The 27,039-nt window shown below is 39.7% G+C and overlaps 2 protein-coding genes across 8 annotated transcripts; one reads left to right on the top strand and one right to left on the bottom strand.

Moving 5' to 3' along the window:
- Window positions 1-479: 479 nt before the first annotated feature.
- Window positions 480-3,336, bottom strand: xcr1a.1 (chemokine (C motif) receptor 1a, duplicate 1). The gene is made up of 2 exons (XM_086282568.1): window positions 3,303-3,336; window positions 480-3,204 (listed from the first exon to the last, which is right to left on the bottom strand). Exon 2 carries the CDS (start codon window positions 3,179-3,181, stop codon window positions 2,156-2,158), a length of 1,026 nt encoding a protein of 341 aa, XP_086138694.1. The 5' UTR covers window positions 3,182-3,204; window positions 3,303-3,336; the 3' UTR covers window positions 480-2,155.
- A 5,641-nt stretch (window positions 3,337-8,977) lies between these two features.
- fyco1a (FYVE and coiled-coil domain autophagy adaptor 1a) lies at window positions 8,978-25,673 on the top strand. 7 transcript variants are annotated; one of them, XM_086282579.1, is made up of 19 exons: window positions 8,978-9,068; window positions 9,787-9,834; window positions 10,757-10,868; window positions 11,569-11,675; window positions 13,681-13,806; window positions 14,884-14,990; window positions 15,643-15,786; window positions 15,927-16,020; window positions 16,134-18,587; window positions 19,096-19,188; window positions 19,810-19,928; window positions 20,010-20,177; window positions 20,807-20,959; window positions 21,141-21,370; window positions 21,741-21,888; window positions 23,424-23,510; window positions 23,731-23,941; window positions 24,574-24,683; window positions 24,831-25,673. In XM_086282579.1, the coding sequence occupies exons 3-19, from the start codon at window positions 10,808-10,810 to the stop codon at window positions 24,904-24,906; spliced, it is 4,488 nt and encodes a 1,495-aa protein (XP_086138705.1). In that variant the 5' UTR covers window positions 8,978-9,068; window positions 9,787-9,834; window positions 10,757-10,807; the 3' UTR covers window positions 24,907-25,673. The 7 variants fall into 7 exon arrangements, with proteins under 7 accessions (XP_086138705.1, XP_086138704.1, XP_086138707.1 ...); XM_086282578.1 differs by having other exon boundaries at window positions 10,754-10,868; XM_086282577.1 differs by lacking the exon at window positions 8,978-9,068 and adding an exon at window positions 9,172-9,675 and having other exon boundaries at window positions 10,754-10,868; window positions 21,786-21,888.
- The last annotated feature ends 1,366 nt before the right edge of the window (window positions 25,674-27,039 follow it).

Here is a 27,039-nt window from a genome sequence, read left to right as displayed (position 1 = left end):
GTTTCCCTCGCTCTCTCCCTCTCATCAGCCTCTTCTCCACTCCCGCATCATGTTTCCTGTTTTATTGTGAAGGTCCCGTGTTTTCATGTTCATTCTGTTCAGTCTGGTTTCCCCGGTCTTGTTATGGTTACTAGTGTCAGCTGTTTTCGTCGTGCGTTCTCACTCCCTCGTTATCTTTCTGTGTATTTATATCCGCATCTCCCTCAGTTCCGTGGCGCGTCCTCCCTCTTAGCTGTGTGACACTCCCTGTTTTCTTACCATTAGTATTTTCCCAGTTTAGTTTTTGTAGCATTTTGCCTTTTTCCCAGCAATAAAACTGTGTTTTTGAGTTCACGTACGTTTTCCATGAGTTTTGCATTTGGGTCCTTCTCCTGCCTGCACACAGCTAGTTCATGACAATCTATAGAAGTTTATGTGACATAACTAAAGTTTTATCTGTCAAGTAGAAAGAAGAGTCTCACAAACATGCATTTTGTTTGTCTTTAATAGATACACATTAAAAAAATTAACAAAAAATATACTTTGGCTGTTAATACTTAATACACACAGAACTGTCCAAATGTTCAGCTGATCAACTCTTTGACAAAAGTATTATTATTATTAAAAAACAACAACAACAACAAAAAAACAACAATCGCTAACTAACAACTATGTACAACAGCTTTTATTTGCTCCTTTGCCCCAGGTGCTCACCACAGCTGGTAGGTCCATTTGTTTGATTTGGCAGAGTTTTACACCAGAAGCTTTCTTGACACAGTCCCAGAGGGATTTGTGAATCTGAATTTTTATGGCTGCTAAGCAAAGGTGTTAACCACTAAAACACTAGAGGTGCTAAATAAAAAATAAACAAACAAACACAAAAAAAACCCTAAAAATCCCACACAGAAAACTATTTGCTATTGTTAATATAGTGAAATGAATATATGAAGTGAAGTGAAATGAAACCATTTGATAGCAGTGTAGTAGTCGGGGGTTAGGTTTTGAAGAAGCCAAGTGAAAAACTAATCCTAGAATATGGGATTATACTCAGATCTTATTATACAGATACAATTTTTCTCATGCATATATGTGTGCATTTTTCATACTGTAGCATTGAAAAGGAGAGTAAACACTGAAGATGCCTTGCAGGATTTAGCTACATGTGTCAGAAGTAACAGTTTTTATGTGGTTGTTACTACACAGGAATAGAGCACAGCAGAGACGCAATCATATGATAGCTGTTTAGACTGTGGTTGTTTGGAGCCTCTGCAAGATCTGTGCTGTTTTCAGTCTGTTGTGTTGGGACTAAACAGCTGATTTAGTTTTGAATGATAATGAAACATGAACAGGACTTTTGTATATCAGATAATTAAAACTGAGTTTGTGATTTAATACATGTAACTCAGAGGTCCTTAATGTTAGAAATGTAAAAATTCCCTGACTGTGTTAGAAATCTTTCTTTTTTTTATTCACTATGAGAGGGAGCACACTGTGTGACAGTGCATCAGTTAGATAACAACATACGTGTAGGTCTTGCTTGGCTTCCTCAAATTATCGCCCCAAAATAATATCGCACGACTCTACTGTTTGATAGAGACGTGTAAAGAAAGAAAAACAGCGTGGTTAATTAAAATGGTCACTGGTATTTGTATTAATTGCATAAAAACCCCTTAAAACACGAATCGACTGACTTTGTCTGTAGTTTCTATATGACATGATTTTCTGACATAATGATTATTGTAATTATGCACAAATTTGCATGTAAAATACCTGCTGATATTTACCTGCTGATCACTTTACTATTATTATATACAAGGATTTTTGCCAACATTACAGCACAAGGGTTTTAAACTAATCAACTGCATTAGCTTGTTCTATACAAAGAGTTATTGCATGCATTCAGTATTGGAGTATTAAATGCAACATCTGTTTGACTAAATTTATTTTACATAAAAAAAAAACACATTTAGGTAACTATCCAAGTACTGTATGCTATAATGAAATGTTACGAAATGTTAACACAGATGGACACACAAGTACAGCTTGCTATGTGCCGTGCTGTATAAAACAAAGTTCCTCTCTTCTGTAGATTCAATGAATTTTGTGAAATGCACACTGGACTTATAATTATATAATCAGTTATATTACAGTGAATGCAAGAAAATGAACTGGGCAGCTAGTACATTGATCCATGTGAGACTAAGTTTTGCATTCTAACCTGTTGTTCCTCGACTGGACTTTGTCGTCGGATGAATCGATGTAGCATTAACTTTAAATGACTCCTAAACTTCACACCAACAAATGCATAAAAAACGGGGTTGAGGCAACAGTGGGAGAAAGCAATGAGCCTGCACACGTAAAATGCATAGTCAAGCTGGGTGCTTGCTTTACATTCAATTAGTGATGGGACCACATGAGCAGGCAAGGCCCTCAAAAAGATTACAACATTGTACGGCACCCAACCAATGAAGAACACAGTAACTATACAGAATACCAACTTGACTGCTCTGTTCTTCGTGTGAGATCTTGTTCTTGTGATTCTTTCTAGTATTTGAATGTAGCAAAAAGCCATGACTACAAAAGCAACTAGGAAGAAACCATTCTGTTGGATGACACCAACAGTTTCCCACATGGGATGATTATATTCACAGCCCTGTGACTCTTTATCTTTGTGGTGGACCTTGGTGATCGAGCTGAAGAGGAGGGAGGGCATGGCTGCTCCAGTGCTGATTATCCAAATCAGGACAGACAGAAACACCCCGGTGGAGTGTTTCGGTGTGCTGAGATCAGACAGAGGATGGACCACAGCCAGGTATCTGTAGATGGTCATGATGGTCAGGAAGAGAATGCTGCTGTAAAACCCAGTGAAGAAGATAAAAGTCACAACTTTGCAGAGAATTTCAGAAAACACCCATCCCTGGACGTGGTAAATGGCCCAGAAAGGAAGACCGACGGTGAAGACGAGGTCAGAGATGGCCAAGTTGAGGATGAAAATGTTGGTCAGAGATTTAAGATTTTCATACAAAGCCAGGATTATGAGGACAAGAATGTTTCCTGTCAGGCTCAGTGTGATCACAACAGAGAAGAAAATCGGAATGGCAAAGGATCCAAATGTCACCACTCCACTCTTATCACAGATTTCATCCTCGTAGTAATAGTCATAAGTGCTGTTTAATGGATCTTGGCTGGAATTAGTTGACATATTCTTTTCTGTCAGACCACTACCTACAAAATAAAAATAAGTAGATGACTTTAGTGACATGTTACAATAGATTTTTCTCCATGAGTAAAAAACAGCATGGAAAAGATTTGAAATAAAGTACCTTCTGCTTGATGAAATCAATAGCTTCCCAGATGAGACACCTTCTGTGGCAGCTTAAAAAGAGAATCATTTATAAACTCGTGACATTTTCAGTTTCTGCTTCTGTTTTTGTGGCCACACCTGTTTTCGCATATAGTTTTTTTTATTTTTTATTTTGCGTTTACTTTTTTTTTTTTTTCTCATATAGTAAATAGGTGACCTGTGTGCTTTTTTGGTTGTAGCATGATCCACATATTTGTGAAATGAAATTTGCTGACTTTATAACGATGGAGCTCAAAATTCTGCAATTGTTTCTTCTGTGTCTATTTTCCCCCAGAATATATCATTAGGTAAAACAAGGAAATACACAACTCCAGGATACATTTGTTTTTTAGATTTTACAACCCCAATTCTAAAGAAGTTGGAACTGAAATGTTCAGTTCATTTTTATTTCAAACATGTGCGTTCACAATCATTACAAAATATCATTCTTTTGTTTGAAAAGGAGTAGGCAGACGTATACACCTATTAGTCCCTACCACCTCAGATTTGACCTCTCATTGATTTAATTTTCTTTTAGCCTTAAATTAAACAAACAACATATGAAGCAAATGTAAAGCAAAGACAAAACAAACAAATAAACAAACAAATAAATAAAACAAATAAACAAGCCCCACCACAGTAATGTCAATAAAAGAGAATGCAGTTAATTGCATTCACAAATATATCTGAAGTGAATCAGGGGAACCAGGAAACACTGTTGGAACACTTTATTTTATTTATTTTTTTGTCTATCCTGTTACCTATTTAATATTACCTTATTGTTAGGGCTGTTTTTTGTTGTGCATCTGCACTTTATTGTTGTCAATGTCTACGCATGGGACAGTGTGAAACGTAATTTCAATTCCTTTGTATGGAAGTACATTTGAAGAAATTGACAAATAAAGTTTTCTATTCTATTCTATTCTATTCTATATCAAAGGTTTCAGACTGAGAAAATGTACGGTTCTAAGAAGAAAAAAAGGTCCCTTTGAATTTGATGGCAGCAATACATTTAACAAAAAGTTGGGATAGGACCATGTTTATCACTCTGTAGCACCCCTTCTTGTAACAGCAGTCAGTAAATAAGTGAACACTATGGAGACTAATTTCTGGACTTTTATGAGAGGAATGTTGTCCCATTCTTTTCTGATATAAGATTCTAGCTGCTTAACAATTCTGGGTTGTTTTTGTGTCATGATTGGTCAGATGTTTGGTGAAGGACCTGAACTGCAGGCAGTGTAGTTCAGCACCTGGAATATACGTAGATGTGGTTCATTTAGCATTGCCTCGCTAAACTTTTCCAAAACCTTCCCTGAGAAAAGATGTCAATTGTCTATGTCTTTTCCTTTCCTATCCCCCAGTCATGTCTGTTCCAGTTATAATAACTTAAAAGTTAAGAATGAATGAAGGAATAAATAAATATTTTTTAAATAAATAATAATAAACATCAATCAAGTGGACCAGTATGGTAAAGCCATACTTTTCAACTTGGAAAAATGAATCTGCTGGGCATTTTTCTTGGCCTGCAGATAATAATTCTGATTGCTCCAAGGCTGCCCGCTGGAATCGCAATGGAACGAGGCGCAACCTCTCACAACGAACGTAATATGGTCAACACCTTGGAGACGCTTACAGCTGCTGTGAAGGCTCAAAACAACACCACTGAGCGCATGGGGGGGATACATCAGAGAGAGGCCTGCTCAAAATGAGACCCTTGAGCGACAGTTGGAATACATCGCGGAACGGATCACTGCAGTTGTGAGGTCTCAGAATCAAAAGAATGACAACACCATGGAACAGAAGTTTGATACCATCATGGGGAGGCTCGCGACTCTCCAACGGGAGATTGAGAGACCAGCGTCGGAGTGTTAAAGAGCAGCCTGAAAATTCCCCTGGGCTGCTCGCATGGAAATTAACAAAATCAACATGAACATTGCGGATCCCCATCACGGCGCCAGCTGCAGGCCCAAGGCTGGAGCCGAACAATCACTCCCTGATAACGACTGTGTTACGGCTATTCTTCCCATCCCATGCAAGGACACCTGGATTGGCTGGAGGACTGTTTACTTAGCCTGATAGGCCGAAGGACACTGTCTCAGCTGAACTATGGACACGCGCACACACATACACTTACACTGATAGGCACTCACTCATCCCCCCTCCCTTTCCAACACCTTCGATGCTTGTTTCCTGCGAGGGAACACGGCGGGTCTGTGTGCCGCGCTGGAATGGTAGCGCTGTGCAGGGCGGCTGCTGTGTTCGCTTCGGATTACTCCTCACCCCCCACCCACCCCTGTGGCTTGTCATGTCTTCACAATGTTGTGCTGTGGACATTTATGTGCTTTTTTGTGCAGAGGAGTTTTTTTGTTTCCTGTTCTCATGCTGTCCTACCATGGAAGCACAGCATGAGTAGGGGTCTCTTTTTTTCCTCTTGTACTTTCCCCATTGTAGTGTACATTTCAATGTTTTTTCTCTGATTCTACCAATCTCCGACCTGTATCCCCATGTAATGTTTGTGCTATATGTGTAAGGTCGGGGGGGGGGGTCCCATTTCACTGCAGGGCAACCTGCATGTGACGAATAAAGCTTTGATTGATTGAGGAGGTTCAAATAGGGATGGGTATCGTTTAGGTTTTATCCGATACCAGTACCAAACCGGTACTTTTGAAACGGTGCTGGTGCTTAAACGGTGCATTCTGGGGCAGCAGGTTCAGGGTCACAGATGCCGACAGACTTAACAAACTGATCCACGAGCTCAGTAATATTGTGGGGTTGGAGCTGGACTCCCTTAAGATGGCGTCGGAGAGGCAGATATTGTCCAAGATAAAGTCAATGCTGGACGATACCTCCAACCTACTCCATGACGTGCTGGCCAATCACAGGAGCACGTTCAGTGAGAGACTGAGATTACCCAAATGCACCACTGAACGACACAGGAAATCATTCCTGCCTGTGGTCATCTCTCTTTACAGCTCCTTGTGAAATAAGACCTTTTTCCATTGGTGCTTACTCAGATTGACTCAGCACAGTTCGCCATGGTTTTCAATTAGGTCATAGTACCTGGTACCAGGTACTTTTTTAGTAGCTGCTCACCCGGGTTCCAGGCGATCTAAGCAGGCACTTAAATGTGGTGTTGTCAGACTGCATGCCACCGACTGACTGGTCAGTGGTGTCACTCAACGAGTTATGAGAGCGTCTCATTCAGGAAAATCAAATCCGCCATTTTTGAAACCTGCACATGAGGGAAATGAGGAAATGAGGAAAACAACACAGTTTTCCCCCGAAAAGCCGCAGACTGAGCAGCCGGTATATTCTTGCCTCAATGTCCACATTTTTTGTAGTATTTCTGTCACATATGAATTAAATCGTGGGACAAGTCGTGGAGATCCATGGCGAGTCAATCCAAGTAGGTACTAATGGAAAAGAGTCTATAGTTACATACTTTTGCGCATGCTCTACAGTGAAAATAGCAAATAACAATGACAGGACCACATGAGCAGGATTTTGATTGGTTGGCGTTTCTCCCTTTGTCATCCTGTGAATTCTCCCTTCAAGTTACCCTCACTCGTGTTCAGGTTTTGTTGTTTAAGTTTTAGTTTTCCCAGTTTAGGTTTAACTCAGTTCTGTTTTTGCCACCCCCGCCTTTGTTGTTTTACCACGTCCCTTAAATAAAGCTTCCTCACCTCAGTTGTGCCGCATCTTGGGTCCTTTAATAAATCCATACGGCTCGCCTCGCGAACTGTGACAAAACGACACTTTTAGAAATGAGAATTGATACTCACTAAACTTTCACTTCAATGTTCAGGCACTTCTTGAAAGTAGTAAAATTAAAGCAAGTTCTCTGGCTTCTCAAAGAACAGAAAATCCAAATTTTGCATTCACAGCCATAAATAGGGAGACAAACCAGAATCTTCAGGGTTTTTTTGTTTGTTTTTTGTTTTAAGATAAGATAAGATAAGATAACCTTTATTAGTCCCACACGTGGGAAATTTGTTTTGTCACAGCAGGAAGTGGACAGTGCAAAAGTTATGAGGCAAAAATTAGAATACAATAAGAATAAATACAGTACACAACTGTACAGAATAGAATAAAATAAAATACTATATACAGTAGAATAAAATAAAATAAATATACAATAAGATAAAAATAGAATACAAATACAAATACTATATACAACTGAGTAAAAATACAACGATGACAGAAAGGATTATTGCACTTAGTATTATTGCATATGTATGGATGTGTGTGCTTGATCAGTTAAAGTCTTTATTATGGAGTCTGACAGCAGTGGGGAGGAAAGACCTGCGAAATCTCTCCGTCCCACACCGTGGGTGCCGCAGTCTCCCACTGAAGGAGCTGCTCAGTGCTGTCACAGTCTGCTGCATGGGGTGGGAGATGTTGTCCATCAGGGATGACAGCTTAGCCGCCGTTCTCCTGTCACTCACCACCTCCACTGGGTCCAGAGGGCATCCTAGAACAGAGCTGGCCCTTCGGATCACCCTGTTCAGTCTCTTCCTGTCCCCAGCAGAGATGCTGCCGCCCCAGCAGACCACGCCATAAAAGATAGCAGAAGCCACAACAGAGTCATAGAAGGTCTTCAGGAGTGGGCCCTCCACCCCAAATGACCTGAGTCTCCGCAGCAGGTACAGCCTGCTCTGCCCTTTCCTGTAGAGGGCGTCTGAGTTATGAGTCCAGTCCAGTCTGTTGTTCAGATGAACACCAAGGTACCTGTAGCTGTCCACAGCCTCAATGTCCATACCTTGGATGTTCAGTGGTTGCAGTGGAGAATGCTTGTGCCTGCGGAAGTCTACCACCAGTTCCTTGGTTTTACTGGCGTTGATCTGGAGGTAGTTCAGCTGGCACCAGTCCACAAAGTCTTGGGTCAGACCTCTGTACTCCTCAACTTTTTTTACCTCAACTATAGTGATATCACCAAAATGTGTTTCTAATTATTTGTGCTCCTGTGGAAGCTGTAAAGGTTTAAAAAAATAGGGTGTAAATGCTAGAAACAGAAATCCACATTAGATGTCACAATATCTGTTCTGTGGCACACCAAATTATTAACAAATAATGGCTTTCCAATTTTTGAAAATTTATTTCAGAAATCACTCATGAATTAGAATGAAATGTATATTAAAAAATTACAAGCTTTCTGAAGGACATTCATATTGATTCATGCTATTAGATTCAAGAGTCATTTCATTGTCATTCAGCACAACCTCAAGGACGCAATGCAGGATGAAATTACGATGCACAAGCTCAGACTAAAACATATAGAAAAAACTCAGTGCAAGGTTTAAATAGAAGTAATAAATATATAAATATAAAATATAAAAACAATGGTACATATTTAAAAACAAATAAAAATGAATCAAACATTGATCGAGAGATGTTGCAGTGCTGATTGCAAAGATTATTATTTTTCTGGGCAGATTTGTAGAGTATAATAATCTACCAAACCTTTTCTAATCACAAAGCTGCTCTGCTGACAAGTAAAGGACAAGTAAAGTGGGACACTCGTGGAAATAGGGACACTAGGTCACATGACCACACTGTTTGCTAGGCAAACAAACTATCCAGCGCTTATCTAGAGCCCGCCTACAAGCCCCGCAGTGATTGGTGGGGAGACCGAATGTCGCTTTCTCAATGGGGTGACTTCCTGTCAATCAGGACACTCCTAACAAGTTTGTGTGGACGCATTAAACGCTCTGTGTTGGTTGTTATGGGTTGAGTTGAACCACTAAAAGTATGTTAAAGTTGTTGTTCTTTTGTTATTTTTATTAAGCAGCTATGTAGAAACATGTCAGATTATTTAAGTTAGCTTTTCCCGCTGATGTCAGGGTTATTTTTAAAATACCCGTTAAATGTGTCGAAGCGAAAGTAACGTCACCGTGACAAAAACACAAAGGAACGTGATTAAGAGTTTCATATATCAGCTGTGTGTCCTACGGTATGGTTATAAGGGGTTTGGAGAAGCGATAGTGAAGAGTTAGTTACAGCTGTTACCAGCGTTTTGAACGTTGTTACCAGGAGACTCACATTACCTGGTCAGGTAGCATACAAATGTAACGTTAAACCAAAACGTACGTTGACGCCACCACAAATGCTCGTCGTGCTATCATAATGGGTGTTATCTTACATTCCCAAGTTTTAGACACATACAATACTAATTACAAACCAATTAAGAAATGCCTGCTGTAACTAATACCCCCGACAGGATTATCACGTTATGTATTAACTTCCTTTGGTTGTGGTTTTCATGTATTTATGTACAGCTCAACAATTTTAATAAATACTATAAGCCGATATGCGTCGTTTTCCAGCATACCACCCCAACGAGGTTTACTCTGTGTGTGAGCAACAATCTTGCCTTTACAGTTGATCCTTCAAATGTTTGTGCCTTTTTACTGTTTCAATTATCTGAGGCCTGCAGTATAAAATAGGATTATTATTTTTTTATTCAGGTAACTTCACTACTGCTGGACGGTTCCTCTGACCTCTGTCCTCCGATTGTAAGAGGCTCTGAAGTTTGTTTATAGCTTATAAAGTTTTTGTGTTTGATTTTTTTAACCTGATGGCTTCAAACAATTTGAAAAAAACAATTTTATTTTTCTGTAAGCCTTAATGTATGATCCTAAAACAGAGCAGCTGTTTGAACTTGCTGACCAAATTTGCAGATAGCCTGAACATATGCTTGAATTTTTTAAAATATATTTATTTTTTACTCTCAGACTGTTAAACACCACCGAGGCTGTAGGTTAAAGAATAAGAACTAAAACTGTACTTTGAAAATTAATTTAATAAAATACTCAGTTATGATCCATCAGATTCTCCTGTCTGTAATGACAGAAACCTGATTTTGATAAGACTGTTAACTTACACAGTCAACAATCTTTCCTGACTTCAACTAGGTTAAATGTTATTAATATAGCACCTCTTTTCTTTTATTCTTTCAGTCTGTGCTGTGTGTTAACCACAATGTATTTTCTCATAGTACAGTTTCATCTTACTTTTAATAATCAGCAGCTCTGTTGCCAGTACACTTATCAGCAGTTGTAACTGATTAGATGAGCTAACTTAGTGAATTAATAACCTGCTTATCCTGATTGATAATGTTAGGAGAAGTGAATCCAGATAACAGAAAGATACCGTCCGCGCATTAAACTTGCTTTGTAGTAGAGACCTATGAGGATGTATTTATGTTTAGCCTTTTGTTGAAATCTGATATCCACAGTAAATACTGTGCTCTGTCACAAACTATTGTACCTCTGTTAGATTGAATTTCTGGCCTAAACTGCATTTGCCGCAAAGATGTTGAGAAGTGTTCTCATCCTCACACACGTTTGTGTGGATCATATGTGGCCATAAGAGAATAAAGAGGGAGCTGTGATCCTCCTTTTGTTCCTAACTGGTTCTGATTTTCTGATTCAGCAGACTTTATACGACCCTGTGACCCCTGGTTGCCAGGGAGCGAGAGGTGGGGCCATGGCTGCGGGGACTAGGGTCGAGGAGAACCAGCTCCAGAGGATTATCCGAGATTTGCATGGTTTGTCAGCTTTGTGTGTGTGTGTGTGTTTGAATGTGTGTGTGTGTGTGTGTGTGTGTGTGTGTGTGTGTGTGTGTGTGTGTGTGCGTGTGTGTGTGTGTGTGTTTGAATGTGTGTGTGTGTGCAATTACACTGGCAGACGTCAGTTGTTAACTGACATGGCCTCACTGAGAAGAAGAGAAAGAGAGTTAGCAAGCTGTGATTTCAGGATGTCTGCCATAGAGTCAAGTCTGAGTACAGTTTAGCAGAGGGAGACTGACTGACCCTTGCCAACAAACCATTTGGAAGCACAGGCATCTGACCTCATGTTTGTGTTGTAAGGGTGTGGTGGCAGCCTCTGTCAGCATGCAGCGAGACAGAGAATGCGTGCTCAGAGTGCATCCATCACGGGTGTCTTTCCAGTTTTTACGATGGATAAGAGGCAAGTTTTTATGTAAAAATCAGCTTTACTGGAAGAGCGTGACAGTGGAAGTGGTTAGAGTTATAGGTACCAGGACTATTTGAGTTTGTGTGTTACCGAAATGTACACTTTGCATTCACTCAGTTTCCTGTCTTAATAAATTAGCTGAATGAAGACATGCTGCTTCTTTCTGTTTTTAAGTTTACTTTATATAAAATGTATGAACAGTTCCCAGTTTTCCAACATAATCTACCTGCTTTGCCAGTGATCGGTTTGGAATTATTTTTGTGTCTATTTCAGAGTCTGTTGCAGAGCTTGCAAAGGAATACAGAGAAACTGGGGAGCCAATCACAGATGACAGCACCAATCTCCAGAAATTTGCCAACAAACTGGAGTACCTGCTGCAGGTGAGGTTACACAGCTAGCTAAGGAACAACACGTAGTTTCTTAGATGAAACAAAATTAAGAAAATGGACAGGAAGCTAATTAACTGGAGAAACACAGCATTTTACATGACACATTACTCAATGATCTTATTTGTCCTTAACTAGTGTCTGTAAATACTTACCTTCCTGTTTGACTTCTCCAGGCACTAAATTGAATCAAGAGTCAAAAACACTTAAAAAAATTCTGCTGCCTTGATATAAAATATATCTATATATTAAAGAAAAAGTCTTCTTCAACAGGAAGTTTAGGTCCAAAGGGTTTTTTGACAGTGACAACTTTTTGTAATTTTCCATCTCTTTATTTCTTGAAGTGCAACCTTTCACCTTTAATTTATGGGATTTAACATAAAATTAGCATTAACTGTTTATCATAAATCATAGACCCCATTTTCAGAAGCTTAAAATTAACTGGACAGACTAACATAATTTTAAATATAAGGATTGTTTGTATTCTGATGAAATGCTTTCCCTGCCTAAAGTCTAGAACTCATGGACATCACTAAAAGCTGTGATTCCTCCCTTCAGAAGCTCTTCTAAGCTTTTATTGCAGCTATCCTACAGTTGTTGACGTTTGTGGATTTCTCTGCCTTCAGTTTTGTCTTCAGTTGGATATTGCATGCTCTATTTCAGGGGTTGGGAACTCCAGGCCTCAAAGGCCGGTGTCCTGCAGGTTTTAGATCTCACCCTGGGTCAACACACCTGAATCAAATGATTAGTTCATTGCCAGGCCTCTGGAGAACTTCATGACATGCCGAGGAGGTCATTTAGCCATTTAAATTAGCTGTGTTGGATCAAGAACACATCTAAAACCTGCAGGACACCGGCCCTTGGGTTCCCCCACCCCTGATCTATTGGGTTGAGATCAGATGACTTGACTTGATCTTTGAAGAGTATTTCCCAACCTTGAGGAAACCCTTGGGTTTCTTTTGCAGTGTCCTTTTGGTTATTATCCATTTGTACTGTGAAGCTCTGATCAGTTTTGGAGCATTTGGCTGAATCTGAGCATAGAGCATGGCCTTGTACACTTTCCTTCATTCTGCTCCTTCTGTCAGCCTTCACATCAACAAACATCAGTGTCCTGGTTCCACTGGCAACCATACAAAGCCATGCCATAACTCTGCCTCCTCCATGTTTGACATGTGATGTTGTATGCTCTGGATGGTGAGCTATTCGTTTCTTTCTCCATTCTCCATCTTGCCATTATTCTGGTATAAGTTAAATGTTTCATCTGACCAAAGACTTTTTTCCTGTTCCCTAGAACTGGACAGACCGTTTCAGATGTTTTCTGTTAAAGTCCAATCTAGCTGTTCTGTTCTTGAGTGCAACTAGTGGTTTGCTCCTTGTTGTGAACGGTCTGTATTATTAACATTTATAAAGGCATCTTCTGATTGCAGACTTTGACAGGGATACACCTACCTGTTCGAGATTGCTCTTGACTTACTTAGATGCTATGAAGGTGTTTATCTTATTTGTAATTCATTCATCATCCGCTTTAGTCGTCTTCTGTGGCCGTTCAGGCCTTTTGGTGTTATTGAGCTGGTAAATGCATTCGCATGTATTGGCAACTGTTTGGACTTCAAAGTTGAACAATTTGAATCAACTCCAGAACTTTTATGTCTAATACAGGCTTCATCTGGCTGTAAAACTATTTATCAGTCAGGCGCTCAATTACTTTTGAGCCTTGGAAACTATACACACAATACATAAAAGTGGCTTTAATTTGTTAATAGTTAATAAAATGCTTTTAAATTAAAGCTGAAAGTCTGCACTTTAATCATATCTTGATTGTTTGATTTAAAATTCCAGGATTTTACAGTCAAAACCACAAAAGATGTCTTACAGCCTGTGGACCTAACTTTATACTTCTTTCACCATTTTTGCTGCTGTGGAAATCTCATATAGACTTCAATTCAGGATAGTTTGGGTGCCATGTCGCTTTCTTACAGTTTCTGATACCTTCTTTCAGTTTGACCAGAAGGAGAAGACCACATTTCTTGGCACAAAGAAAGACTACTGGGATTACTTCAGTGAATGCCTGGCTAAGATCAAAGGAGCCAATGACGGTATCCGCTTTGTCAAATCCATCACTGAGGTGAGATTTGTTAATAATGACACCACTAAAGCCACTTTCCACAAATGCACTGCAGCTCTGAACTTTCCTAGACATCACCAGATTGAGGTGTCCAGCACTGTCGGGTCAGACCTTAAACCCCTATAACCCTTACAGTGCACCTGAGTGAGAATAGAGCAGGTAATAGTCATGAAAATGAGTGGGCGTCATGTGTCCTCAGGCGGCACATTAATCTCAACCATCTGAAGCTGACTATTTACGATTTTGTGCCAGGTGTGAGAAACAGTAATGAGATATGTGGAAACAGAGTAACATAGTTCTGGTTGCATGGTGACAATATCAGACAGACCTTTAAACATTCATGCTAGTTACATACTTCAATTTTTGCCTTGTTACTTAGAATCTGAAAAATCTAAAAACTGTGTTTATCCCGAGGGAAATTATTTTGTCATAGACATGTTCACTGCGGCAAGAGAGGAAAAAATGATTATACAAGAATAGAATAAAATAAAATAACTATGAATGCAAGTGACATAATGTCGGTGCAATGAATAAAAATAGAGTACCAGCATATAATGGGGGAATGGGAAAAACATTCAATAACATACAGATGAATAACGATAATAATAATAATGCACAATCTGAGTAAAAAGACATAAATTACATTAATATCAATCCTAAAAAAGTCGTCTACAGAGCGAGAAAGAGTTGTACAGTCTTATTGCAACAGGTAAGACGGATTTCCTGTGGGGGTCAGTTCTGCATTTAACGGCGATCAGTCTTTTGCTGTGTGTACTCTGTATATATATAAATATATAAAACTCAGGACGCATTTTAGTAGTTTAAGTGGCTTTAATTAACAACATATTGTGAATTTTTTTGTTTGCTTTTTAATGTGTTTCTTGTTGTCAGTTTTATATTATTTGTGCCTGTCTTTCAGTTAGATTTTGTATGGTTATTTAGAGACTAGAGTTGTTCATTTTGTTTTCGGAAAGGCTAAACAGAAAGATATTTTTCTTTGTAGTCTTTGACTCCCGGCAATGTCAGTACATGTTTTTTTAAGGACCATGTGTAATAATCTCTGATTTGCTTTAATAGCTAAAAACATCTCTGGGGAAAGGAAGAGCATTTATTCGCTACTCCCTCGTACATCAGCGACTGGCTGACACGCTGCAGCAGTGCCTAATGAACCAGAGAGTCACCAGGTAAGCCTGTCACAGCCCGATTATTTCTATGCTGACATTAAAAAATAAAAGAACACACATATTTGATTTAAATCGACAAGATTGTTAAATTTGAATAAAGCCCATGAAACACTGGCAGAAGTGAGCCAGCTGTTTATGGCTGACAATCATGGAAACTGAATCAGATGTTGATTTTTCTGTTTGATGTAGCGTTTGACGTCATTGTTTTCTGTTCTCTTAATGAACGTCCTAGAAGTAGCTCTCCTACGAAATAATAGTAGAGTATGTATAACAGTCTAGTTATTATGAAGTCGCTTTCAGTTCAGTCACTTACTTGAGTGAAATGAGTGTGTTTAGTGCGGTAGACTTATTTTAATGAATAGAAAAATGCAAAATTCTCAATCTTAATTTTAAAGAGAAATATGGTTGATTTTTGATGCTACAGACTATTTACTACAGCCTAAGAAGCTTAATGTGTGTGTGTGTGTGTGTGTGTGTGTGTGTGTGTGTGTGTGTGTGTGTGTGTGTGTGTGTAATTTTTCTAGGTGACATTTCCTTTCTTTAGTGTTTACTTTCAAAAGTATATTATTAAAGTTCAAATTTTAAACTTAATTTGTTTTTTGTGGTTTTGCTGTGTGCTGTCACGTTGTCTTTCTCACCTCTGTCCTCACAGTGACTGGTACTATGCAAGAAGTCCCTTCTTGAAGCCTCACCTTAGTGTGGACATCATCAGTCACCTGTACGAGCTCAACGAAGTCCAGTTTGACGTAGCATCAAGAGGTTATGACCTTGATGCCTCCTGGCCGACTTTTGCAAGGTAACAAAATAACTAATGAAAATAATGTAAAATTAAAAGAACATTAAAAGGTGATATATCTCTGCCTTTGAACCCACTTAGTCAGGTTGTCTGACATTAATCCATATTTCTCATTATCTGAATTGTTTTATAATTAACAGGAGGACACTGGGAAGTGCAAACTCACCTGGCCATATGTGGAAACCACCCAGTCGCAGTTCCAGTATTAACAGTCTGGCCAGCTCTTACTCCCAGGTAACTGATGTCTGTCTCTAATAACATCATTTAATTTTTTATTAACTTTCAAATGATTGCAAGATTTTCATTATTCCTTTTCTTCTTCCTTTGTTTCCCTTGAAATCATAAAGCAAGCATCTGAGTTCCTTTCCAGCCCTGACTATGGTCAGGGTCTGCTGAATGACCTGAATGAGTCGCTGCCTGCCTGCAGAGAAGATGTCAGTGAAGTTGAAGAACTTCGACTTGAGCTTGACCGTTCAGAATTGAAGCACCGAGAACTCCAAGATAAGATGCAGCAGCTTGGCGAGGAGAGTGAAGAGCTGAGAGGAGTTGTTGTAGATCTGCAGAGACAGCTGGATGCATCGCTTACACTTAATGAGCAACAAAAAGGCTTGCAAGAAAACTTTTATGCTCTGCAGCAGAGAGAGACGGCTTTATCCAGAGAGGTAGAAGCACTCAGAACTGGGGAACAAGCCAAGCAGGCTGAGCAGCTGCTGCTTCAGGAAAAGCTGGCTGTTGCTGAGGGGAAGAACATGGAGCTCATGGCCAAGATGGGCGGGTTTCTGAATGAGAAGGACCAGCAGACGGCCAAGTCCTTTGATTCTGCACAAAAGATACACGAGTTGCTGGACAGGTTGAAAGAAGCAGAGAAAGGGAAGTTAGAAGCAGTAGCTGAGGTTGAGAAGAAGAGGAGGCAAACAGAAAGGCTAGAAGAAGAGCTTAGAGTCAAAGAGACATCTGCAAAGGATGCTGAAACAAAACTCGGAGCATTACTTTCGTCTGTGTCTGAGGAGAAAGTCAAGTTGGAGGAAAAAGTGGAGGAGCAGTGCTTTACAGTTGACAAGTTGCAGGGGGCCTTGGTAGTGAAAGAGAAGGAGGCTAGCAACCTACAGAGGCAACTGCAAGACCTCCAACGATCTCTAGAGGAGAAAGAGAAAGAGGTAGTAGAGGTGAAGAAGAGGGCACAAGAAGATAAAGATGAGATGCAGAAAAATATTGGTGACTTGAAAGAGTCTTTAGAAGCAGAAGTTGCTTCCCTTATAGAACAGCTTAAAAGAAAAGAGGTGGAGCTAGCCTGCAGCGTTGAGACACTACAACAGCTGCAAAGCAAGAACCAGGGTCTGATCACAGAGAGAGACAAACTGAATACTAGGATTGCTGAGCTGGAGGAGAATGTCAAAGAACAAGCTACGAAGATAGAAAACGGCAAGACAGAGTACTCCGAGCTAGAAAAGGAGATGGCAGAAAACAGATCGGTGCTTGAGGCTGAATTAGCAGCTTTAAGAGCTTCTGAGAAACAACTTAGAAGCCAGCTGGATGACACCAAGGTGACAGTAGATGAAAAAGAAAAGCGACTGCGTGAAGAGAACTGTAAGCTGGATGAAAGTCTGCAGCGAGCCACCATGGCTGCAAAGCTCTCAGAGACCACATTGAAGCGTCTGGAGCAGGAGAATCAGAGTCTGAGGGAGGAGCAGAACACTGGGAAAGCAGCTCTTAACCTCATCCAGGCAGACTTGAAGAATGCTCATGGACAAATTGGAGAATTGGAAAAAAACTTAGGAGCTTCACGCAATAATGAAGCCAGTCTTCAGGAACAGCTCCAAGTCAAAGAGGCCCAGCTCGAGAGTAAAGAGACTGACCTTGTTAAGTTGCAGTCCAGGCTAAAAGATTTGGAGACCAAGGAGAAGGAACTTGAGATTGCCAAAGCTGATGCTGAAGCCACCTGTGCTAAACAGAGTGAAATGCTTAAAAGTGTGACCTCTGAGAAGCAGGTGATGGAGATGGCGCAGTTGGAGAGGAGTGCTGTCGAAGCCAAGGAAAATCAGGAAATAATCGGAAAACTAGCTGTGGTTGAAGTCCAGTTGGAAGTCAGGATGAAAGAAGTGTCCAGACTCCAGGCAGAAGTCCTGGACCTTAGGGTGCAGGTGCAGAGATCTGAGGAAGAAAAGTTAAAGTTAAAAGCACAGCTGGAGGTGACAGAAGCCCAAAGAAATGAGCTCAGGACCCTGACTGAGCAACTTAAATCCCAGACAGAGGCACTGAATCAGAAGCATGTTGCAGAGCTCGTGGAGTGCAAAAAGAAGGAAGAGGCGCTCATTGAAAAGCATGATCACGAAGTCGCTGCTCATGCCGAGCTAGCCATAGCTGCAGCCGCCATGCGAGAAGAGTTGTCTACCCTGAAGGCAGACAATAGAAAGCTAGCTTTAGAGAACAACGAGATCCGCGAGGGTTTGCACAGGGCAAACACCGAGATGGCAGAGCTGGGGATGACCATCTGTAAACTGAGTGCAGAAAAAGAGGAGGTCAGAGGGCACTGGGAAGGCGATTCTGGGAAGATTATAGAGCTGGAGAAAGGGGTTGAGCGACTAGAGAAGTGTATGGAAGAACTACAACTGGAGAATAACAGTTTAAGAAAGGAGCTTACACAGAAAGAGGCACTTCCGCAGACTATCGTGGAGCTCCAAGAAGAACTGGAAAAGACTAAAAACCAAGTGCAAACCATTAAGGACTCAAACAAAGAGGAGATGGAGGCCATCAAGTTCCAGATGAGCTCAGAGAGCATGAACTATCAAGTGCAGATAAAGGTGAGAGGAATAAATATGTTAATCACGACTTGTCTTAAACCAGCAGTAATTAATTTTAATAACTGAACTCGGGGATAGACATCTCAGTCAGTTCATTGCTTTCACCAGAATATCTCAGAAAGCCGTTCACGTGCACCAGTGGATTGAACCCCGGACTTTGTCTTCAGCAGCACCTGTTGTCATTGTTAATTCAGATGAAACAACTTCAGAATATTTGGTGTACATGTTTCCTTCTGGCGTCCTCTGGCTTTTTCATCTAGAGCCATGACTAGATAAAATTTCAGTTGGTCTCAGAGCTTTTGATTTATGATCAAAAACATTCAGCTCCAGCTGTACTTTGCGTTTAGCACTAATGAGCACATTAAACTTTTTTTAGGTAACACCCTAGAATAAAATGACGATCAGTAACAGCATGTTGACATTGTTATTATAATCTGTTAGCTCATTATCGTTTAGTTCAAAGACACGAGCATGGCTGTGAAACCCTTCTCTTACGCTCACATTTCAGAGTTTGAACGAACAGTTGGACAAGGTGACGGCCGAGCTGCAGGAGGAGCAGAGGAACAAGTCCAGCTTGCAGGCTAAAGTTTCTGAACTACAGGTTTGTATTTTTCAAATGCAGTCTAATCCAGCCATTTATGGCAACAACACAAGTAGATACAAAGTCATGTTGGAAAAATACTAGTTAGATCACCAAGAATTCTAATATTTAATATATAGCCTGGAGCAGACATCAACATTTTAATTATTTGCATAATGATTGGAGCAAAGGAAGCTAAACATTACATAAAATATGACAAATTCTATTATTTGTTTTGTTCCTCAGCAGATTTCCTTTAAGTCTCTTTTACTTTTATTCTTTTCACAGGTAATGACATGTTTATTGTAAGACCAATTTGTCTTTAGTTGTAAAAGTGGAGTAGATACACAAGCTCTGTGATCGTCATCAGATACATGGCTTACCTAAGTGTGCTTGAGGTCATATGTTTGTGCATGAGGTTAGGTGTTTTAATGCAGTTGTGGCCTTATATCATCAAATACTGGTTTAACACAGGTTTCTGTTGTTGCTCCCATTTATTTTTCTATACCCTCCTATAGAGCAAGAGGGCTTTGAAAAACAAACAATTATAAATAGGGTTGTTTTTTTTTTTATATGGAAAAACCTTCTATAAATAACACAAAAATTGCTAATGGATACACTGCATGCATTTGTTTTACGAAGGCTGAGAATGAGGAATGCTTGCACCTAACGAGAGAGAAAGATGCTCACATCACCAAGACAGAAGCAACCATTCGTGAAAATGAAAGCGAGATTGAGCAACTCAAAGACGCAGCAACCAGGTACATTCATAATCAGTAATACTTGTGAATTCCAACTTTTAATGGAAAAAGGGATCTCTACTAATTTTCTCGTGTCTAAAGGGCTGAAGAAGCACTCCTGGCCGCACAAAAGACCTGCGAGGAATTAAAGGAGAAATTGAAGACGGCGGAAGCTGACAAACAAAGCAGTCATCTGAAGATGACCGCAGAGATCGATGACCTCAACAGAACCAAGACGAACCTTGAAGAGCGGCTCATCGAACTCTTAAAGTATGGCCATTGTCTCTTGTAGTTCTTTGCAAGACTGTCAACAAGGAGAGAAAATTTTAGTGAGGAAAGGTGTCATTAGGTCTGAGGAGCAGGTGAGGGGAGGCTTCTCTAAATGCTGAGCTAAATTACTGAGATTGGATTTGACAGAAAGACTTTGATGGAGACAAGAGCAGAAAATGTTGGTGAGAGACTCTACTGACATAAACAACAGCTTTTTGTGTACCATTATTCACTGTATTCAGAAACCTCAAACGCTTTCATACTCTGCATAGAATGAAACACAAAAACAGTGATTCATGCAACTCCAGTGGGATGTGCCCACGTTAGTTCTTCCATTTGTGCTCTTTTATTATGCACGTCTTCATTATTTGTCTTAGTTGCATCGTTTCAGAAATGGAGAGATATTCCATGTTTCAGTTTGTATGCGTTCTTTTGCATTAAAGCAGTGAAGTCCAACTAAATGACAAATTTTGTTCAGCGAGTAATTGTTCACGATACTTCAACTGCTTTGAATATTGAGTTGATATTGAGAATTGAGCCAAATCCATCCCACGCAAAAAAATTTAAAGGCTAGACTGAAGACAAGACTGAAATCTGACGTTTCATTGTCATTTTTGTGCTTGAATCAGGGACAAAGATGCTCTGTGGCAGAAGTCTGATGCTCTGGAATTTGAGCAGAAACTGCGAGCAGAGGAGCGTTGGTGGCTGGTGGATCAGGAGGCCACCAACTGTCTCGATTGCAAAGGCCAGTTCACCTGGTGGCTGCGCAGACATCATTGCAGGTTTGGTTCTGCACCAAGGCCTACTCTCCTTTTCATGTTTGTGCATACCCTGAATTGATTTTCACACTGCATGTAACGTAGAATCAAATCCACTTTCACACTCGAGTGATGATAAAAATGTGGATTATGGGTAAACTATTTCTATGCATGTATGTTTAGTTATTTATTTGTAATGTTGTAGGCTCTGTGGCCGCATCTTCTGCTACTACTGCAGCAACAACTATGTTGTGACCAAGCAAAGTGGGAAAAAGGAGCGCTGCTGCAGGCACTGCTACACCCAACATAGTGCAGTGGTGGAGAGGTTCACGGCAGCAGAGTTAAGCCCCTCGGATGTGCAGCCTCCTCCACCTGGAGCTGGACCTCAACCACCTCCTGAACCAGCTTCATACATACCAACTCCCAGGGTCACAGGTGAGAAGAAGAAACATGTTTACTCACTAATTTCACAAATGTCCACATGCACCGATAGTTTCTTGGTGTACGTATCTGACCCTCACTCTTCATGTAAGCAGAAGTGAAAGTTTAGTTGAGGAAGGAGGACAGAAACCTTTACTGTGAATTCCTGTGCAATAGACAAATGGGGAAGATGATGACATTTTCATTCAGAGAAAAACGCAGTTTGGCTCAAATTCAGAAAAAAAAACCCCAAACTGCGTCATTCGTCTCAATTCAGTCCTGTTACATTTTTCCTTTTTAATGCTTGCATGATTTTTTATTTACTCCAGACTGCACATTGTTCTTTGTTGCATTTAATCTGCTTTATTTACCTGTTCGCTCTCAGTGTCAGATCCTAGTAACACATCTGAAGCTTTTGACATCATCACAGAAGAGGAGGTAAATGGTGTGTACGACAGTGATACCACCTCTCAGACCACTGCAGGGTCCCTGGAGGGAGAACAAGACCGCAGGCATCCAGGAGCGCTGGATTTGTGAGTGCAGCGTCTATGGGCAGACAAAGCGGAGCGGATGCCGATGAGTCATTGCTCCGCGTGTTGTTTTCAGAGTCAGCGTGTCACTCTGTCATTAACTGCTCAGGGTCCTCAGGTGAAACTCAGCTGGAGAGATCAATCAGAAAAAACACAAGATACCACAGTGCTGAGCACCAGTAATTAAGCAGCTCTTAACTTATATTATTAACAGTAACATTATCGTTATCTGTTTAAAACACGTAACTGTTGTGAGTGTCTCGCTTTGCTCTTAGAAAAGACCATAAACGTGGCACCAGCCGGCTTGTTAATGTCGAGTTGATACAAAACTCTTCACAGACTTCAAAGCAAACATTTCAGTGTTGAATAACCATCGGATGGCGTTTTTGTCAAGGTCCAGTCCTGGTTTAAAAAAACCCACTGACATCACTTTGAGAGGCCTCGTGAGAAAGAGGCATTCAATAATTATTTTCTAGTAATCTTAGTTGATTAGAATAAAACAAAATAAAACATTGTCCACAGCAAGAATAAAAAGAACAAACATTTACCTCAGTGGTGATGAACAAGCCCAGTTCTTATACTACTGAGCTAATTGAGTTGTTGCTCAACTAGGTTATGTTCCCTGGATTTATTATGCTGACATCACAGATAGAAAAGTTAAATCCAACAGCAACAAATGAAACAGCAGATGGCTGCAAACATGAATGACCTAAAACTGTTTTGTTTTTTTTAAAGAGGAGACTCTGGTAATGCTTGTTTTTGTGCACAGAGACATGTGGCCATCTGTTCACAATCCTGCAATAAACAAATTAGCTGTCAGTTTCTAAAAAACAAAGAAAGACAGTTGCATTTAATTCCTTCGTTGCAATAATCTGAATAGATGTATCACTTTGTTAAAAACACTCTGTTCTACATGGAAACAGCGACAACATGTCTGTGGTTCGGTGTTTGCAGGCCTACCGCGACCGGTTGTGACCAGGGATGTTATGTTGGGGTTTCGATCGTGTTTGCTGGGTTGTGTTTACAGATAAGAGAAAAGAAATAAAGGAAGCGGTACCACCAGATTACTTTCATTTTCTGGAGAACACATGTTTGTGTACTGCTCTTAATAGTTCTTAAAATAAAGAAACTTTTATAACAAAAAAGTGCTTTATTAGTGTGAAACAGGTTACTTAACCAGCATCATCATAACATTTATGCAGCAAAGATGTGAGGTTGCTGAAAATCAATGTAATTGGCGTTTTTAACATTAAGCATTTGTGTTTGGGTGAAATGAGGTAAAACATGCAGAAATGATCCATTAAAATGCAAAAGTACTGACCCGTGGGTACAAATCTGAGTCCACTTCAAATGCATATGATGTTTGAGCATGTCCCAGCAAAATTTAAAATACAGATTAAAATTAGCTGCACTCTGTGTAGATGCTGTGGAGTTTTATGTTGATGTGAGTTATTTTGTTTAATAGGTCTTTGCCACTGAAGTGTTGCACAACAGTTTTCATAACGATTGTTCTCTGCGTCTCGTTTCGGATTTTGTAGAAGCACAGGAGAAGTGACCCCTGATGACGAGCAAGTTCCCACTGTTCAGGATTCAGAGATCAACCTTCTCAAATCAGGAGAAGTCACGTGAGTTTTCATGTGGTCTAAATATATATCATGCTTAAACTTAGCACAAAACATAAGGAAATTTGATTATTTCTTTGCTGTAACAATCCTTCTTGGCAATAAATCTTATATGGCTGGAAAACCTGAAGTCAGAAGTTTGCTATTAAAAGGTATCCTTTAAATATCTATGGGTTCTGGTTCTGGTCTCATCCCTAATCATAAACCTTCATTATCATTACAGGGTGGCTGTCCCTCTCAGTATTGATGATATCGCTAAGTTTGGTGAGAGTTCCCGGGAGCTCTTCATTAAGTCCAGTAGCTACAGTGTTATTACTGTTGCTGTGATTGATTCTGGGCCAACTATAAGCTGGATGTTTTCCTCCGAGCCCAAGAGCATCTTCTTCAGCGTGGTTTACCGGGAGTCCACTGACACTCCGGTGCAACAGTCAAAGGTACAGTTAACTTACTGTGAGCTCAGGAAATCTCTGTCTACCTTTTTTTTATATAGCCTCTTGTGTAGAGGCCTAAACACTGTGAGCATGTGTTGATGTGCACATCTTGTAAGTCTGCCACTGGCAGCGTCCATAAAAGCAACTGTTGCAGATTACATCATTTTAAATGGAAGGAAATCGCAAACCTGCATGAAAGGCTTTCCGGTTGTTGCCAAACTCAAATACCCCACACTCACAGGTGATGATTTCAAAGCAGAAGTTATCACCAGACCCAGTGTGTGCTTTCATGGTCACCCCTACAGACTGCACGGTCTTTTTGCTTTATTTTTCAAACATTATTGACTGAAGAAAACCACTGCAGGAAGCCATTGTTGCTCAGCAGGGTGAGCTGCACATTCTTTACTTAAAATGTCAGAGGTTTTAAATGAGTTGTGACCTTTCATCTGGCGTTCTATCAACTCCCTCCCTTGTCGGTATATCCTGATGTTTGTTTGTTTGTTTTTTTAATTTGATTTGGTTCAGTTTTGATGACCGTCGTATTCTTTATTTATATTTGTTATGAAAACCTGCGGCAAATCTTTCACCTGTGCACTGAGATTATTTTTAAAGGCCTGTTTCTGTTCTGTTCTCAGGTCCTGATTCCTCTCACTCGCTGCGTTTCCCATAAAGAAACCATTCAAGGACAGCTGAAAGTTCGGCATCCTGGTCTCTACACCCTTATCTTTGACAACTCTTTCTCTCGGTAGGTCACGATAGTTTAGAACAGTTTGTTCCTCTTTTTTTGCAGAAGTGTGTAAATTACAGAAATGCCATTATGTTTGCCAGCATTTGTGTTTGGCTTTTATGTAAATTTTTAAATTTCTTTTCAACCAAAACTATTCTTCAACAGGTTTATCTCCAAGAAGGTTTTCTACCATCTGACCATGGAGAAGTCCATAATCTACGATGGCAGCGACTGCCCATGAAACTCTCTCTCACTCTGCCCCCAGAGACGTCATCCTGATGCCACTGTCAAACCTAAAGGAGAACTGACATTATGGCTTATCACTGACCACTTCCACTTTTGTTTCCAAAACCAAGTATATTATTCCAAAAAATGCTCTTTACCACTTTAACAGTGCGGTGTTGGTGTTTTGAGGTATGTTTATTGGTAAACTGTGGCCTATGCAATATTGTCAAGAAAGGTTTTAGAAGGAAAAATATCTATGCAACTTTTAGGGTATTTAAAAAAAATACATGCACTAAGTAATATTCATGGCTTTAGTTCAAGTATATTTAGTTAATTAAGCTGGATTTTTTTGGGGGGGTTTGCCAAGTTTGGTAGTTTTAGTTTTGCTTCTGTTTTAGCAAAAATGTTGTTGTGTTAAGGAACGAAGGTCACCGCAAGTAACACTAATATGACATTTGATAAGATTGTTCAGAAGCAACAAATACTTTACTATAAAAGTTGTCTATGAAGACAGAATGATTTTCTTTTCTTTTTTTTAAAATACAATTTGTGGTTATTTTTAAATGTTTCGTGCAATCTTTATGGTGCAAACCATTGGTTCACTTTGTCACTTTTTTGAACACTGTGGCAAGAAAGAAGCGAAGCAGAAATGTGTTTAGGGGCCTGGAAAAAGCAGTTACTGCTCCACAACATGCCATAAGCACTTTGTGCAAATCTCAGGAGTTAGAAATGCAATTGTCCTTTAGGGGATGCGTGCCCCATTTTATGTTTTTGAAAAATGTATTTTTAAAAAATAGAAGACTGCCATTTTGCTCTCTTTGTATCCAGGTTATGGAATAAGATGAAGTATATCTTCCCAATTAGTTTGTTTTATAAATTACTTGCAAATTTTTATTTTAATTGTGTTGCTTTTATGAGTGAACTGCAGCATGGGGACGGGTAAGTCTTATGAGGTACAAAAGAAAAAAAAAGATTGAACTAAATTTATGCTGTTTCTTCTTTGTATCAGTATCCAGACTGAGTCTTTGCATGACTCTAACTTTAAATATGTTGCTGAGTAGTAACAGGCTACTGTACTTTCTAAGTGCCTTGTAATTCTAACTGTCAGGGATGTTTGATGTTCAAATTACACATTTTTAGTTGTGTTGTCAACTTAGAACACATCATCTGGTATGAATTGATATCACTCTGTTAACTGATACTTAACTAACTTTCTGTGTGAAATGGCATCTAAGTCATGTTCTGCACATTATACTATATTTTTTATTTTATCGGTGTAAATGTCTTTTTGCTTTTTTCCCCTTATGAATCTCTGGAATCCTTTCATCTTTGCTCTGGATGATACATTTTTTCTTGTGATGAAGTAGGATGTTCATTTCTGGTTTTTGTTTGTTTGTTTGTTTGTTTCTGAGCAAGGCAATAAGAAAAAGCAACTTTGGTCACTTTTGAACACAGCCCTACGGTCTGGGTCAAGCAAGTATGCTGCTTTTTGTAGAGGCCTGTTTCCACTATAGTCAGGTCTCTTTTTATCAGCTTTGATGGGTGTAATTGATGCAAAAACTATGCAAAGGTGTTTTCTTTACAAAGCTGCACTTTGTGAAAAATATATTTAATTTGTTACAAATTAAATGAAAATCTGTTTTTATTATCTTTTTCAACAGTGCACACAGGGACAGATTTTTCTACTAGCTGGTTTTGAATGATTACTCTGGGGGAATAAATTGTGTGGTAACCAATGCTACAGAGACTTGAGTGTAACTAAGAGACCTGTCAGACAGCCTACAAACATGAATAAAATGAGAGAAATGATGTCTCTGCACTAATCTGTGTCTGATTTAGTATTTCAAGGGAACAAGATGAGCTCTTTAACGTGTTTCTTAACATTACATCCATGTACATTTGCTTTCTGTTGTATGACCTCCAAAAACAAGAAAGTTTTTTTTCTGTGTTTGATGAGTAACTGAGTTCAAAAGCTGCTAGTTGGTTCCTCTGTTGTAAATCCTATATCCTCTATTCTGATATGGCTTTGCAAAACAAAGAAACCACAGAGTGTTTTTCTCTGTTAAAGATGAAATACATAGCTCAAAAAAATTAAAGGAACTCTGAGTCACCACAGTTTTAATTCAATTCAATTTTATTTATACAGCGC

The sequence above is a fragment of the Aulonocara sp. 'chitande type north' Nkhata Bay genome, linkage group LG23, assembly GCF_057382095.1.
Source record: "Aulonocara sp. 'chitande type north' Nkhata Bay isolate Kocher_YH1m ecotype deep benthic linkage group LG23, A_spYH_male_GT1.1, whole genome shotgun sequence".
Lineage (NCBI taxonomy): Eukaryota > Metazoa > Chordata > Actinopteri > Cichliformes > Cichlidae > Aulonocara > Aulonocara sp. 'chitande type north' Nkhata Bay.
The sequence above is the reverse complement of the archived record's forward strand: the minus strand, read 5'-3'. Positions and strand labels throughout refer to the sequence as shown.